This window comes from Rattus norvegicus, chromosome 4 (assembly GCF_036323735.1).
Source record: "Rattus norvegicus strain BN/NHsdMcwi chromosome 4, GRCr8, whole genome shotgun sequence".
Lineage (NCBI taxonomy): Eukaryota > Metazoa > Chordata > Mammalia > Rodentia > Muridae > Rattus > Rattus norvegicus.
In genome coordinates this window covers 32,390,921-32,407,801 of record NC_086022.1, presented here as the reverse complement: position 1 = coordinate 32,407,801, position 16,881 = coordinate 32,390,921, and the positions used below count along the sequence as shown (strand labels likewise).

The following is a 16,881-nucleotide window of genomic DNA, read 5'->3' as shown; positions in this document are numbered from 1 at the left end:
ACTGCATTCCACAGCACTGGTTCACTGGACAATGGGATTTGTGGAGCTAAGGCATTTTCCTCATTTTTTCTTCTCTTATAGAGATAGTAAAGCTGACAGAAAAGTGGACAAGCACTCTTCTCCTAGTATATTCTATGAAAAGAGAATTAGCTAGGTTGAATATAGAGAGAAAAGAAGAATGGAGACCTGAGTCCCTGGTTTAAATTATCCATGTTGCCTAGGTGACCTCAACCCTTCACTTTGCAGAACTCACTCGATTCCCTCAGCTCCCTCCCTTTCTGCCTCATAACCTCAATAGCTTTTCAGAGACATTCCATCCTATCCTTGAAGCTACTTGCTTGTCATAAGGGAGTTATCACGTAATACAAACCTAGTAATATACAGGTATACATTTTTATTATTACCCTAAAGGTGCAATCCTTTAAAAAAAAAAAAGGCAGGGGCTTTTATAGTTGAAACCATTTGTTTTCAGTCAGTCTGTTTGAAAAAAAATTGTAAATAATCAGTTTCAAGCAGAATGTGCCCCTGAACTCTCAGCTCATGAACACTCACAGATTTGTAAAGGACCCGTTTTTCCTGTCTCCTCGTTCTTCTGTAGAATTCTACTTATGGATGGAGCCAGAAATGGATTGCTTGCTTCTGGCTTCTTCTTTCTTCCATTTTTTTTTTTAGAAGAGAACTATTTGCTATTCGGAAATAGCCCCTTTGTTCTAAGCACTCTATCACCCTGTGTGCTTCATCCAGTGGGTTTCCTGGCTGCAGACTTTATCTCAGAAATGTCCCGTGAGTAATGGACAGGGGCTGATTAGATCTCACCCTCCTGAGGGTGAGTGAATAGCTCCCGGGCGGCCATAGACAAAGAGGAGACACACCTGACAATGACATGCCCGTGTCCTCTCCCGTCTTAGACATGGGACCTGTCACTCTACACCTCCCCAGCCAAAAAGACAAAATAAGTATGTGATTGATCCGTTAGCTAAGAGGACTTTCACAATGCTGTGACAAATACCCTCTAAGGTATATCTTCAAAGCTTAGAGCAGGAGCCCAAAGAGGTCAAAGGGCAAGCTGAGTTTTGAAGCATTGAATTTATTTATTTTACAAAACACACATGCATATATTCCTAATGGTTCATTATAGAGGGATGGATGGTCATCAGAACTAAGAATGTGGTATTGATTGTACACAGACTGGAGCACTAATGGAAGCCTCTGCTGACCTCAAGGACTTTAGTGTCCGCACAGACCTGGAACAGACAAGTGTGCCCTTGAGTTCTGTAGTGCATAGCATAACTTGATTTGGAACCACACTCATTCTCGAGTCAGAAATGTGTGAGAATTCTTCTGACCTTAACTGGCCGTGCCAGGTGCTTTGGGGATGAGATAAGAAACCAGAATGAACAGCCGAAGGGAAGAGGAGAATGAAGACAGCGATAGGCACAGGAGGAGCTGAGTGGGAAGAAGCCAGGACGCCATTTACACATGAAGACAGGCAGCCCAAGGCAGTGAACATCAGAAGAAAACAACTACTAATAAAAGAAAAGTTCTCAAAATTGCCACGAAGAAGGGAAATAAACTTAATCACTAATTTATTCACGTCTTTAAAAATCAAAATCTCTTTGGTTATTGTAGTACAGATAAGGTGGATCACTCTCCCTTTATCTGTTGTGCATTTCGTTATGCATTTAGCACCTCTTCTGGGAGGTGGACAGAGAACAAATGTATAATGTTAACAAATTCGCTGCCATTCAACAGTTCTAACACTAGATCATATATGTTAGCATACATCGACCATAGCCCCTGACGACATTCATGCCAAGGAAAATGAAGGTTCTGTCTCACTTATAAATTATACAATGTTTCATATGTGTTTTCTGGTTCTAAGCTACTAAGCTGTTGTTTTGTTTTATTTTAGTTTCCCCTTTCTTCCTATTGTTTTCCTGCCCAATATTTTCCATGTTTCTTCTTAAATGATGAAATAAGCGCTTGGTTTGTGAAGCTATTCCTGAAATAACATAGCGTGAGTGCAGGAAGCTAGCAAGGAGGAAGTGACGTCCCATAGGTGGCCAGCATCTGTTCTCCATTTCTCACGCTGCTGCTGCTTCATGTTTCTGGCTAATCTTGGACTAAGTTTTGTCTTTTAATGTGCTAATGCTTTCTAGATGTCAAGTAGATCTGCCCCAGCCTCTGATGGTGTAACAGGGCAAGATTTTCAGGGGACAATTTATGAAGTCATTCAACACATCCCTGCACAACAGCAAGACGACACAGAGTAAGTTATGAGTCTGCGTTTGCTGGGCGCAATGAAAGCTCTCAGAGGCCAGTGGCTGCATTTCCGGAAGCCCCAAAATGTAAAAATATTAAAAGAGGAAACTATAGTTTCAAAACATTTGAAGTTCTTCAAATATACATTCTCATGTGAAACTAGTTCTGAAAAATGAAACAGGAAAGTATAGAAATACCACGTAGAGCCATGCACAAGGGCAGGTAGATAAGGAGGCAGAACTCTGGAATGACCTGTCTACCGCATATGTTTCTCCTTAACTGTGTGTCTCTAAGGAATCCGCATCAGGGTGTGAAAGGCCCAATCAGTGTTCAAACAGCCTTAATTATCCTCATGACCTTCCAGTGACCTTAGCAACTTTATGGTCACAATGCTCTGTCACTAATCATAAGGCTGGGCAAGAAGGCTACTAGGGGAGAATAGCCCAGTCAGCATCAAAGGCCCAACCTGTTTCCCTTCAAGACTGACTATTTCCAGCTGCATAAGACAGGTACCTGTGAGGACAAAACCTGTGTTGAGGCCAAAGGCAGAAAACCATTTACCCAGTTAAGCTCAAGGCTGTTACTAGAAGATCTGTCTCTTCTTTGCCAGGGAGAAGCTAAGCCCACAGTTTCAAAATAATGAAACCGACTTCTGTTTTTGTATATGTAGCGCCTGCAGGCTTAACTGCCACAATCACCTTCCACTCTTCCTTTAACTGTCATTTGTTGACTTTGAAAAGAACATCAATAACCACTTCCCTTCTGGCAAATGGAGCAGCTCCAAGTAATTCTTGCTCTCTTCTGGGCAAACATTGAAAACAACTGCTCAGAGTCCACTGAAAACCGACTAATAGAGAAAACCTGCTCCCAAGGATGATGCAGTGACTTTAGGGCTAGGTCTGTGACAAGAAACACCAGAGAGAACCCCGTCAGCGAAAACGCTCTCAAAGTCAGCTGGAGAAAACTATTCTTAATTGAACCAAGAATTTCTGGTTTGAAAATTTAAAAACGTTTTGGTTCGAAGCAATGTATTGCTAGGACTACAGTTCAAGATGAAGGCACAATAACATGATTTTTGAAAAAGAAAACACTGAAGTAACAGCCAGCCTCTTTACTTTCTAGAATGGGAAACGGGAGTGTTTCTGATTTTTCCCCCCTTTTCTTCTTTGATTGATACACATTGGTTGTGTGTAGTTCTGGGATACAAAGTAATACTTTTGCCCAGGTGTTCATTGCATAATCGATCACTATTTCTGAGGCTATGCCTGCTGTGTAAGATTGAACCCAGTAGGGGTTGGGGTATTTAGCTCAGTGGTAGAGCGCTTGCCTAGCAAGTGCAAGGCCCTGAGTTCAGTCCCCAGCTCCAGGAAAAAAAAAAAAAAAAGATTGAACCCAGTAAAAAAATAAATAAATAAAAATAAGAATTATTCTGGAGCTGGGCAAAGGGTTCAACTCTTACCATGAAAAAGAGTGTAGACCTGAGTTTGGAATCCTAGAACTCACAAAAAAAAAAAAGCCCCCCAAAGCAACAAGCACTGGGAAATGTCATTGCTGCGGCCAGTCTAGCCAACTAGCAGGGTCCAGATTCAGGGGGAACTTGTCTCCAAGAAACAGACAAACAAACAAATGAGGTGAAAAGCAACTGAGGAAGATACCTGGTGATGATCTTTACACACACACACTCTCTCTCTCTCTCTCTCTTTTTCTCTCTCTCTCTTTCTCTCTCTCTCTCTCTCTCTCTCTCTCACCCACATGTGCATGTGCACACACCTACACACATATAAAACTTTTTACAGTAAGTTTTGAAATCTCTATTTAAATTCAGTTGCTTTTCTACAGGCCCTGTGTTCTAAATGGTCTAAATATCTACTTCTGCCACTAGAATGCTAACAGTCCAATGAAGGCTTAAGGTTGGTTTTTTTTTTTAAGAAAGGCTCCTAAGACAGAAATACAAATACAGTTGTGAATGTAGCAGGTACAACTTCAGAGTACAGACTAAAGGAGTTCGTTTTCATCTCAAAAACCTCAAATTTCTTTCTTTCTTTCTTTTTTTTTTTTTTTTTTTTACGTTTTAAAAATTGTTCTCTGTAATTAGATGTCTGTCTGGAATGAGCAAGATTTGTAAAAGTCCTTGGCCGGATAAATTTACTTCAGAAACAGTTTCTGATGGTTGAAAACAAAACAGAAATGGTTTTCCAAACAAAGAACAATTTATAAGTGGCCACTAAGGACACAAGGCTGGAATAGGTAGTCAGCCTAGAAGGTTAGCCCCTCCTCCATGACAATCCTACTGGTCACCCTCCACCCTGACCACACCCAGACCCCACCCCGGCTCACAGATTCCCTCCGGTGTCCCTGAGACTTGTTCATTGTTTGGCTCTCTGTATGTCTTCCCGTGGCTTGTTCTCCCCTTAACCTTCGAGTGTGCCCTCTTTTTCAGACATTAACACTCTCTCCCCGTTTCTACACTTTCTTTTTAAAAGATGTGAAAGTAAACAGCACCTCTACGGCACCAAATAATACATCGTCCCTTTTATGTTTCTCTGCTGACCCACACAGCCAGGAAGCCAACACTCTAAAACTCTGTTCTTAACACAGATCTACGCATTCTAACACTGAAATCGAATGGTTTGTGTTTTTCCTCAAAAATGGTTTGCACTTACTTACATACATCCACAACCATTTCTAGGGTCTTCGCTGTCTCCCGGTGAGAAGGATTCAATAATGCTGTCCTGTGAGGTTTCCAAAATTTTGTAGATTCCTTTCCGCTTAACGGAAAAACCTTTCGCAACATTTCTTTCAAAGAATAAGTGTTGCCTGTCGATGAGGTGATTTTTGTTTCCCGGTTGCTTATGATTTTCTCTGTGTCCTATTAAACTCGAAGATCAGTTTCGTGAATAGTGATCAGTATGGGAGGTTCTTGGCTCTGCTCCATCTCCTGTTCCCAAAGCTAGCTGCAAGGGAAGACTTCTAACTTACTGTGTTCTCTAGCCTTTGTTTCTTTTCTAAGAAAGCTGGCTAAGTAATTGTATTCTTCGACCCTTAGACTGCTTTCTAACATGTACATGTGACTGTTAGAAACTCGAATTTCTCTTTATTAATTTGGTCTGTGTTCATAAATATAGTCATTTAAATGCTCTTTATTGATACTGATCTTGGCCTGGTATTTTATGAACCCACTGTTGGTTGTTAGTATCTTTTTTTTTTTTTTAAAGTTTCTTTTCTTTTTTATTTAATGTATGTAAGTACACTGTTGCTGTCTTCAGACACACCAGAAGAGGGCATCAGCTCTCATTACAGTTGGCTGTGAGCCACCATGGGGTTGCTGGGATTTGAACTCAGGACCTCTGGAAGAGCAGTCAGTGCTCTCAACCGCTGAGCCATCTCTCCAGCCCTGTTAGTGTCTTTTTAGGATTTTGGTTCAATATTTTGCACCATAGATTTTGATCGAATTTTTTTCCAACTTCTACATTCTCTCCACCTTCCTACACACCCAAATCCATGTTCTTCCTCTCTCAGAAAGAAAAAAAAATCAAAACAGAGAAAAAAAGAGGGAAAATCAACGAGACCAAATAAAGTACCAAAACAAAACAAAAATTAAAAAAAATTAAAAAACAAAGTACCAAAACAAAACAAAAATTTAAAAAAAAATTTTAAAAATGAAAAAGAAAAAAAGTAGTATGATTTGTGTTGGTCAAGTTCTCCTGAGTCTGTGGTCTGACCTGGGTGTTGTCTAACACTGGAGTAGGGTTAATATAACCACTGACAGTCCTTTGGAGAAAATGGATTTCCCCTTTCCCAGGTGGTTTCAATTGCAAATAGCTTTTTTAGAGGGGGCACTTTGTGTTTACTTCCCCTGCTCAGGGCTGGGATTTCACGTGGTTGGAGCCTGTGCAGGTCTTGTGTGTGTTGTCCCAGGCTCTGTGAGTTCATATGGGTCTGAGTCCTGTCGTATTCTACATCTGGAAGATGCAGTTTCCCTGGCATCCTCTACCACTTCTGGCTCTTAGAATCTTTGTGCCCTGAGCCTGGAGAGGAGGGGGGTTTGAATAAAGACACCCCAGGTAGGGCTGAGTTCTCAGAATACAGTTGTGGATCTCTGTGTCAGTTACCATCTACTACAAGAGGAAGCTTCTCTGATGAGGGCTGAGCAGTGTTCTGGAGTATGGATATATCAATATATCACCAGGATTCATTTCGTTGCTGTGTTTTTTTAACAGAATAATAGTAGTAGGTTTTCCTCTAGGTCCATGGCCTGTCTAATCTCAGACTCTTGGCCACTTCAGCAACATCAGGTAAGGGTTCTGTCTCATGGAGTGAGCTTTAAACCCAACCAAAATACAGTTAGTTACTCACATGGTTATTATAACCCTGAACACGAGACACTGAGATCATTAAACCCTGGCTCCCAAAATGAAATTATCTACAAGAGCATCGTTTACCCTTTGTTTTGTTGATTGATAAAAATAGTTTTTTTGAATCAGCTCAGAACACTCTTCCATGTAAAGGAATAAAGTAGTTAAGGTTCTTTTACCCATAAACCTAGAAATCTAGTGTTTCCTGTATCTCTTTGCCAGGTGAGACTCCATGGGCAAAATGGTATACTGGAGTGAAATCTTGAAGAAACATTTTGAAAGGAAACATCTGGAACCTGTGAAAAATAAAATCCCAGCAACCCTCAGTTACTTCTAAATGCCGAGTAGGCACGGCTGCAACCGAAGGCTGGTTTTCTGACACATGCGCAATGGGTTGTGAACCAGAGGAACACAGTGGAATATTCCTCCGTGGACAGTTTATCATCCAGACTGGGAGGAAGAAGAGAGCGAAGCTCCCCCAGTTACTCGGTATTGAAAGTATCAAGCATCCCAAGTGGGGCTTGCCTATGCTCCACTGTGACCGGCGCGCTGTCCTGTGCCACCTACAAACTTGGAGGCTTCACCGTGGTAAATGTTTGCGATAAGCTTTGTTTTATTAAGTGCTCATTATTGTTAGAAAATAAAACGCCTTTTTCATCCCAGATTGATTTCTTGTTATTTGTGTCTCCAAAGTTTAAGGATGCTTAGCACAAAAGTAAGTCTGTGCTTTCCCCCTGGCTCTCGGTGAACTTTGGTATTAATGGTGTTTTCGGAAAGACTGGCAAAACGTGTAAGGGAATGGTTTGTTAAAGTCTCATTTTCATTTTTGCTCAAAGAAAGAGAAAATTGAAATAAACTATTCCGTTTGATTTTTGCATAGCCCCGATTCTTTAAATTGTAAAGTCTCACTTTTAAGTCAGATTTATTCTTAGCCCTCCATGATGCAAATTAAAATGGACATTATGGAAAGTTATTAAATATCAAAACCTATTCCTTTTTTATTTTATGCAGGAAAAAATTTAATAGAATTTATTTTAAAAGCTATTTGAAGTGAACCATGATGCTTCTCCTGTCTCATATTTTCGTGACTGTATATGGTACAAGTAAAATCATATTGAGACTCACGGCTCCGTCTTCTAACTCCGCTGGGCTCACAGATCTTTCTGACGAAAAAGGTCAATCCTTGCTACCACAAATACTTTTTGTTCTTAGTGAAAACATGAACTACTGTGTCTGATTAGAAAACGACTTTATGGTCACCATAAGCATATGCACACATCTGGGTATGCCAAACACTGCCTCCCACACAATTAAAATCCCTGCACTTTTCAGAATCAACCTATCAGCATTCCCCCGCATTATTCCTATGGGTACCATACTCTTTCAAGCCTCAGCAACGGGCTCAGATAAATGTGTAGATTACAAGGTCGAACGTAATTCAAAAATAAATAAAGTTGTGAAGAATAACAGATGAGAGAGATACAATGATTGAGACAATGTAAAAGCAGAAGTGAGTTTACGACAGGTATGCTGAATTCCCCTTCTGTGGGTGCTGTTTATGCCACCAAGCTCAGGAGACAAATGCAGGTGTGTCTCCTGACGGCCATCTTTCACTCTCTGTGGTTTCTTAAGAGCCATGAACAGGTTGTCCCTGTCGGCAGTCAGGTAACCAGCTCAGCTCTAGCCGCCTCAGCCTTCCCTTCCCTCGCCCATGCCCTGCCCTGGGGTGGGGGGGTGGGGAGGGTGAGGAAGGTGCGTGTTCTCTGCTTATGCATCTCTCACTAACAGGGCAGATTGCTAGTTCTGGCTGCATTTCTGACTTACTCTTCCCAAACTCTAATCACTTCAATCCCCCCCCCCCCCAAAATCTCAAACGGCCCCTTCTTGTAGCACATACACACGGTCCTCAAATCAAAGTGTGCAACAAGCCAGCATGGCTTACTAGCTCCGCGGTTAGCTTTTCTGTTCACCCTTCCAGACCTTCCCACCTAAACCAAAGGACATACCAAATCATCTATTTCTTTTTCAAACTGACTTTCCAATCACATGTAATTTGTCTCATTTCTGTATCTCTCTCCACCACACACACACACAGACAGAATCCCTTAGCGCCTGGTTCCACTCAAAGCAGCAGAAAGGAGCTGCTGAAGGGGGAAATGAGAAAGATCTCGAATCCAATTAACTTTTGCCTTCATTGGTGTGGAACGCCCGGACGACTCGCTGATTTTTTTTAATAAATGGGGATGAAAATCTCATAAATTAATCAGGGTTTCCAAGGGAAGTGATGAACCAAAACCCAGATGTTCACCTAATTAACAAATTAATCTTTAAAAACTAGCTGAAAGTTCTTTCCTTATTACTAAACACAATCTTGCTGGATTTTAGCTCTCTGTTACCACTGGTTGTTCGGAAACGAACCCTGTGCTTGTTGCTCATAATTCTCAAACAGCGTTTATCTTGCGGGTGGATTGCAGGCAAAAACTAGAAATGCGTAAAATGCCGTTTTCCTCGGTCTTCCGTTTGTAATTTCGCATGAATAAGGCAGTTTCAAGAAATATGGCACTGCCTCAGAAAACAAGTCTGCATGAAGCTTCTTCCCAGGAGACGGTATCCTTCAAACGCTCTATTATGACAGGAGAACTGGAGTGCCAGCCCAGCAAACACTGGGCAGGTGGGTGGCAAATCTTACTGAGGTTCTCACCAAGTTTGCATTTATATTCAGGAAGTGGTTGTTCTTTGCGTCCACACTGTTGTATATGATCATATTTATTCATGTTGTTATTTTTATCCACCTACGTAGTTCACATCCAAACATGCACAGATGTGTTTTACTTTCACAAGACAATAGGAAAACAAAGTGTTTCTTTCTCCATTGACACAGATTAAATGTGGATATAAATCTGCTCCTGGCCTTTCTTCTCATTTCATAGGCACACTATGTATGGTGACTACAAAGTTAGCACTGATTTCCATTCTTTTATTATTTTATTTTTATTTATTTTATTTATTCTTTTCTTCTCCCTCTGCCCCATTTCTTCTTCTTTTAGCCCACTGCTGAAAATAAAATCCAGGACCTTGTACCTGCCAAGGGAGTTCTCTGCCACTCAACCATACCCTCTGCCCCTTAACCTTGACATCTATAAGCGTAAGCACATTGCATACATAATTTCCTCGATCTTCCTAGAGAGCACACAAGGAACTTGGGACTAAAACAAGTGCGCTCGCTTTACAGGGAGAGAAGCTGAGACTGCAGGGCTTCAGCTGTTCCCCTAATGACAATGAGTGACTGAGCCGAGATCTTGTAACTTGCTATCTGGCTCCAAGCTTGGGGGCAACCATCCATTTCAGGGCCCTACATGATTCTCTGAACGAGGCATTCAGACGCAGAGCACAGAGCCATGTATCTTGTCAGCCTCTCCCTGAGAACTGTATTAGCTTCAAATCCAATTGGCTTTCCCCAAAACAGTTTCTTTACTTCTTTACTGGTTTATGTCTAAGAACTTTCACATTCCAATATATTCCCGGGAAAGATGACAGCCCAGGGGTTTTCACTCGACAGAGGGTAACATAATTTCCACGCCTGAGAAAATCCCCAGCAGAATAGTACCTTGGATTTAGGAAGATGCCCTCCTTAAATCTAACATAAACAACTGGCACAGGAACTAAAGCTTGACCTTCCGACAGTCCCCTGTGGCCTCTTTGTGCCACATACATCTTAGAGCTTACACCGTAAGTATCTTTTGAACTTGGTTAAGTTGAATGGCATCTCTCTGTATGTTTAATACAAATTTCATCTGTAGGAGACAAATAAATTACCTTGTTTCCAATAACCAAGTTTCTTTGACTCCCCGGGGTCACTTAATAACTCCAGAGCTATTTGGTTTGGTTTGGTTTTTTTTTTTTTTCTTCTTACCGTTCTCCAAACTCCTATTCAAGTTGTTTGTTCTTTAAGTAGAGTCTTGAACATGTGAACATGTGATTGTACCTCTATACGTTGTTTTCACTACTTACAAAATGTTTGCTATTTTGTAAGTGACAGATGGTGTCACCAGGCATTTTACAGATAGTAAAACTGAGACAGAATACTCTGGGCCTCTGGTTTGCTCTCAAAACATGTAGAAGATAAATGAAAAAGGTCTCTTCCTCGTCTTAATTTATCCCACTATGCTGGGGTTGTGATCCATTGCTATGGTGCCTACAGTATGCACAAAACCCTGCACCACACCAGCAGGGACAGTAGTTTTGCTCACAGTGAACCCTTTTTGCAGATGGCTTCAAGCTAACCAGGTTCTTTCTTGTACTCTTATTACACATGAAGTCCTTGTCACCCTACTGTGGTTATACTGTGGGTCAATTATATAGAGGTCGTTACAACGCTGTGCGTGAGATACGGCTGTAGAAGTATGTGAGAATGTCAAGGCACTCCAGGAGGATGTCTCACAGCATATATGCTGTCACAGTTCAAGAGTTTATCAGCTTTTGAACATATGACATGGAGCGCTGTTGTAATGCATGAAGAGAAAGCATGGCAGGCAGACAGGCAATGCAAGGAACACGTAGAGAGGAAATTTACGTTGCTACTCTTCTGTTACCTCTCTTCCATGTACCAAAAGACAGAGAAGGATCAGATATGATGTACTCTTTATCTTCTAAGGACTTATAATCAATCAGAGGGCAAGACACAGGGTGTTTGATAGTAATGTTAGCAGCACATAGCACACAGGACGACAAACTCACTATGAAGGGACAGCACAGAGAACACCACGGAGGCTTTGATGAGTGCGTCCAATGGAATCCAGGGGATTCAAACAGATTCCTATGGAGAGCTGAGCTGCACCTACAAAGACAAAGAATTAGCCAGGCGAGGACATGTGAGGGGAGCATTTGAGGAAGAGAGGACAACTTGGGCAAAGTCTCGGTGGCAAGTAGCATCATGGTCCACCTGAGTAACTGTCAATAATGCCATAGTGATGTAGAGCAAGGCACAGTTAAGGCAAGGACCGATAAAAGGAAGAGTTAGCGTCCCGTAATTTCCCACAAAACTCGTTACAGTGGCACTGACATTCTCAGCCCTTCCCTACAGTGTTTTCTTGACTAGACCAGCAACTAGCGGCAAAGGTATGGGACTAATTTGCTTAAAATAATACTCAGAATTTCTTCCTTACAATTCAAGAGACAACCAACATCCCCCTAAGTCCACGACCATGGCCGGGGAGGGAGAGTAATAGATAAAACTGAGGGCTCTATGGGAACCAGGAAAGGGAATAAGCAGATGTCCGCGATGAGGTAGAAGCCAAGTCACAGGGAAACAAGGATGCATCCCGGAAAGACAAACTACAGAAATCAAAGTGAATGATTTAAAGTTATGTGAGCAAGAGAGAAGTTTGGTGTTTCCTGAGAGGCTCTGCCAGATCCTGACCAATACAGATGCAGATGATCAAAGCCAACCATCGGACTGCTTACAGGGGAAGGGCTGAAGGAGCTGAAGGGACCTTATCAGGCATCAGTGGGAGGCCCTTGATCCTGTGAATGCTTGATGCCCCAGTGTAGAGGAATGCTAGGGCGGTGAGGTGGGAGTGGGTGGGCAGGTGGGGGAGCACCCTCATAGAAGCTGGGTAAGGGGAAGATGGGATAGGGGTTTGCAGAGGGGAAACCGGGAAAGGGGATAACATTTGAAATGCAAATAAATAAAATATCCAATTTAAAAATAAATAAATGTATTTATTTATTTATTAAAAAGAGAGAGAAACTTGAATTGAGATCAGGGAGGGGTACAGAATTTGACACTGAGTAGCCAAAAGTACTTAAAAGAAGAAAGTGTCCTTGTGTATGCCAGACCCCGATAAAGTTCCTTGTTTGTCCTGGCTTCCCAAGGCCATTTTCTCAGATAATTCTTGGTTAATGTAATTTTATTAGTCTAGTCCATCCATGTACACTACATAGTTACTTTTGTTTTGACCATCATCCAGATTGAGAGACATAAACAATTCAAAATATTGACTCTTGGTTTCAAACCAACCCATGGATAACAGAGGCTGACCTTCCAGGCAACCACACTGGATGCTAACAAACACGTTTGCTTGATCCCCGATCTATCAAACAACCTCTGGCCTTAACCTAGTTTCCCACACTGTGGAGGAAGTTGCCTATCCTCGTTCTGCTGTTCTGACACAGATACTTAAAGCACCAGAAGTATTCCAATTCGAACGGTAAATTGTATCGTGACCATACATGGAAGGCTCTCTTTTATTTCCTTTCGCACCTGGGAAAAACCCTTGTTTATTCTTTAAGACTACCCACGGTCACCTTAGCAGAGCTGCTTCTCCAGAAATGTCCGAGGCTGTATCATAATACAGCAACCACAAGGCTTCCTTGGAGTCTTAACCGCATGTCTATTTCCCCATACTTTGCAAAATATAGAGCTATTTTAAAATAATAAATCAGTTACGAGGTTACAAACCTATTAATTGTTGTATCCCCATAAATAGCCATGCAAAATCAAACACTTTTTGATGGCTATTTCTTGGACATCTAATTTGAGTGGGAGGAACAAATATGCTCTGTGACTCCTTAAAGTACCATTGTCTGTGACGATATTTGTTTTCTAAAAGTATCAGTATCTTCTCTACATGGCCCAAATCTACTATGCAAACTATAACCTCTGCTTCAATAGCTGAACCAGGAACTGGATGTAAAAGGTTTGCTTTCTCACTGGAGGGCTATCATAGGCCCTACCGGGGCCCCTCTCCATCCCTGGGCAGTGCCAATTACTGAAAACACCATCAAATCATTACACATGAATAAGCACTGCCAGATATCCATTAGTAAACACAATATTCAAAGTTCTCCCCCAAATGTTCTCATTCTATAATGTTTAAAGAAAGGAAATAAGAGACCAGAGCAAACTGGAATCAAGCCTCCATCTAAATAAAATCTAAGAAACTCCAGCTATTAAAAGGTAAGAGGCAGGGCTGGAGAGATGGCTCAGTGGTTGGGAGCGCCGACTGCTCTTCCAGAGGTCCTGAGTTCGATTCCCAGCAACCACATGGTGGCTCACAACCATCTGTAATGGGATCTGATGCCCTCTTCTGCTGTGTCTGAAGATGGCTACAGTGTACTCATATACAAAATAAATAAATCTTAAAAAAAAAAGGTAAGAGGCAAATTTAAATATAACAATGTAGGTTAAAAACAAGGCTGTGGATCAGTTTTATGTTAGGAGTCCATGGGTGAATTAAAGCATATTTCTATACATAGAAAATATTTCATAAACCACTTCTAGGAAGAATAAAGGAACAGCAGGAGGAAGAATACTTTTTTCAATCTTATTTCACAGAAAACTGTGCTGACATTTAACACTCTAGGGTGGAGAGGAAAGGGACTCGTAAGTCCCCACCCCTAACTGTGATGCTGTTGGCAGCTGATGAGTGCTAAGGGAAAGTCAGTTTTCTCAAAACGGTTATAGCCTGTTGCCCACTCTCCAGTGGATGGTGCTATTACACCCCTGCTCCAGTAGATGGTGCCATACATCCACGAACACACGGACAGCAGGAATTGTACACAGTAGCTCTAAAGGGGGGATTGGGAGAGAGAAGTGATGGGAGGGATGGAGAAGTCATGAAACTGGGAGGGGGATATAAAAGGGGAGTCTGGGAGGAGTTGGAGGTGGGGAAAGTGAATATTATCTAAATACATTGTATTCCTATATGAAATCTCCAAAGAACAAGTAAAAATTTAAAGCACATTGTCATGAATACATATAATAAATGTAAAATGAATATTTGGCGTTATAAAGCACTCATCTCCTGAGTGGGCATACTTCCTGCCTTCCTCTTCATCCATACTTTTTTGTTGTCTCTACGTTTCTCTTATCTCTCTCCTTCTTATATTCCCTTTTTCCTGGTTTCATTTCTCAGTTACATGTGTTTTCTTTTCCTTTGTCTGTGCTCTAAGCTGAATCTCTGAGAGGTTAAAATCTAAGAGTGTAAGCAAGCAGGTGACGTTTGTGTTGATTGGTGACTCAGGATCGGGCACAGGGATCCTCAAATAAAGGGTTCTGAGCTGTGTGGCCAGGAAGACTCAGTGTGGATTATAGCGTTCCTATCAAAGCTCTCACATGGAAACATGAATATTCTTTCTTCACCAATGTGTATGTAGTTGGTTTTAATGCTATCTGTCCCACTGGGCTGTAGAAAGAAAAAAGTGAAACTTGAGATAAAGAAGCTCCCATCTGGAGAGCTAGGTTTTGAGTGACTGTGGCCACTGTATGTTTTTTCAAAGGGGTTTGTGAAGAGCCGTCTGTCCTATAACTTAAAATTGCACTGAACTGACTTGAGCTACGTTGATTGGGAACACAAAATAAAAGGACTCTTCATGAATATTTTTAGTTGACTTATTGTTGTAATTTGGTGTGAAATGCTAACCAAACTCAGGCAGGTGTGAAAGTACCTTCCCTTTTCCCTTTATAATGGTTTGTAGAATTACCTCTGTTTTATAAATGAACGACTGAGGTTCGTAGGGGTCAGGGGACTTAGACAATCATAAGGTGTCCTCAACGAGTAAACCAATATATATGCCACTCTGAACTCCAGAAAAGGATGTTTCATGGGGTTATAGTTGAAACCTCTAAAGCAGGAAGTTTACTGACAATGGTCCCCAAAGGGTCACAGCTGTAGATTCCTATCAAGTGTTAATTTGTCTGAGATCCAGAGGATTTCTGTGGTATAAAAGGGGGCAAAAGTGAAGTTTTTTTCCCCCAGAATTATGCTTTTGTGAAAAAGAGGATCACTCTGCTGGCACATATTTAATTTTGTACACACCTATGGATTTGGTCATTTGTATAAACACACACACACACACACACACACACACACACACACTTGTTTTCTGTGTTCACACAATGTTTCCATGGCTGTGAAGCAGATCAGATGGGTTTTTCTGCAAACAAAGGTGAGGTGGTGGTCTTTACATTTCTAGAATTGAACAGGCAGAATTGCAGCTGCCTCTAATACTTCATTGCTGCAAGAATATTGACAAAGGAGATTTATTGATGTTTGAAGGCCCAGAAGAAGTGTGGGTGTGGTGTGGTGTGGTGTGTTGTGGTGTGGTATGTGTCTGTGTGTAAGCTAGTGTAAACTAGTTTTAATTTGCAGACCCAACTCTTCTGGCCTCTGCATCTAAAAACAACACCAACACCAACAAAAAAAATTCTTGGAGGTGGCAGGTTTTCAGGATTAACATTTTATGAACTTTTCAGTAATTTTTGAGAAATTCATGACTTAATACTGTGTTTACATCATTCTTACCCCTTTTCACCCTTTCTAATTTCTCCTGGTTGCCCTACTTCATTTTAAATTCATTTATTTTCCTTGTTATTACTAACATTGAAAAAAAAACCTACTGAGTCCATTTAATGATGTTTGTGTGTGCATGTGCTGATGGCTGATCATTTAGGATTGGATGACCTATTAGGAAGCTCTTCCCGAGAGAAAAAGGATTCTCCCTCTCTCTGCACCTCTGAAGCCCTTGATTATCCATAGGCCTTCATCTAAGGGTAACAGCCTTACGAGGTTTTCCCTATCCACACTGGCATGTCAGCTGGTGTTACCATTATGCAGGTCTATTTTAGGCAAACCGAAATTTTATGCCTATCACCTTTCTATCATCTGTATCTAGCAATAGGCATCTGGGTCCTTTGACTCTAACCATCTTCTCCAACTTCTCTGTGCCTAGGGTGTAGGGGTTGCATAGACGATGTACTAACTGGGGTTAGGCACCCATTTTTTTAAAAGCACCAACTTGAATGTTCACAATGCTTCTCCCTGATTCCTGTCTCCCGACTATAAACAAAGATGAACTAAAAACAGTTTTCTACAGTCAAGTTAAAAATAGAACTGGTAGATTCAACTATCCCATGACAGGATAACATATCCAAAGTGAAGGTATAATTACACGACATGGTTGTTTGTTCTCCGGTGCTCAATGCAACTCCAGTCATGACACCCAAGATACAAAATCTAAATCAACAGAGACACCAAGTCACCAGGATACAGAGAAACATGAACAGCAATTTCTCAACTCTCCAACACTTAGTGTGACTAAGAGTTTACTGCTAGTAAATTACAACAATTTTATATATATATATATATATATATATTTTTTTTATTAACTTGAGTATTTCTTATATACATTTCGAGTGTTATTCCCTTTCCCAGTTTCCGGGCAAACATCCCCCTCCCCCCTCCCCTTCCTTATGGGTGTTCCC

The 16,881-nt window shown here is 41.3% G+C and overlaps 1 protein-coding gene across 4 annotated transcripts in view; it reads left to right on the top strand.

Annotated features, from left to right (window-relative positions):
• The window catches only part of Hepacam2 (HEPACAM family member 2), a 35,414-nt gene extending 28,135 nt beyond the window's left edge, over positions 1 to 7,279 (top strand). For 2 of the 4 annotated variants that reach the window (XM_063285723.1, XM_039107255.2), the window contains exon 9: positions 2,160 to 2,273. In XM_063285723.1, coding sequence (XP_063141793.1) covers positions 2,160 to 2,273 — 114 coding nt within the window. Of the gene's footprint in view, positions 1 to 2,159; positions 2,274 to 6,839 lie in introns of those variants that run through there. The other 2 variants (XM_063285722.1, NM_001106580.2) reach the window with 2 other exon arrangements.
• The last annotated feature ends 9,602 nt before the right edge of the window (positions 7,280 to 16,881 follow it).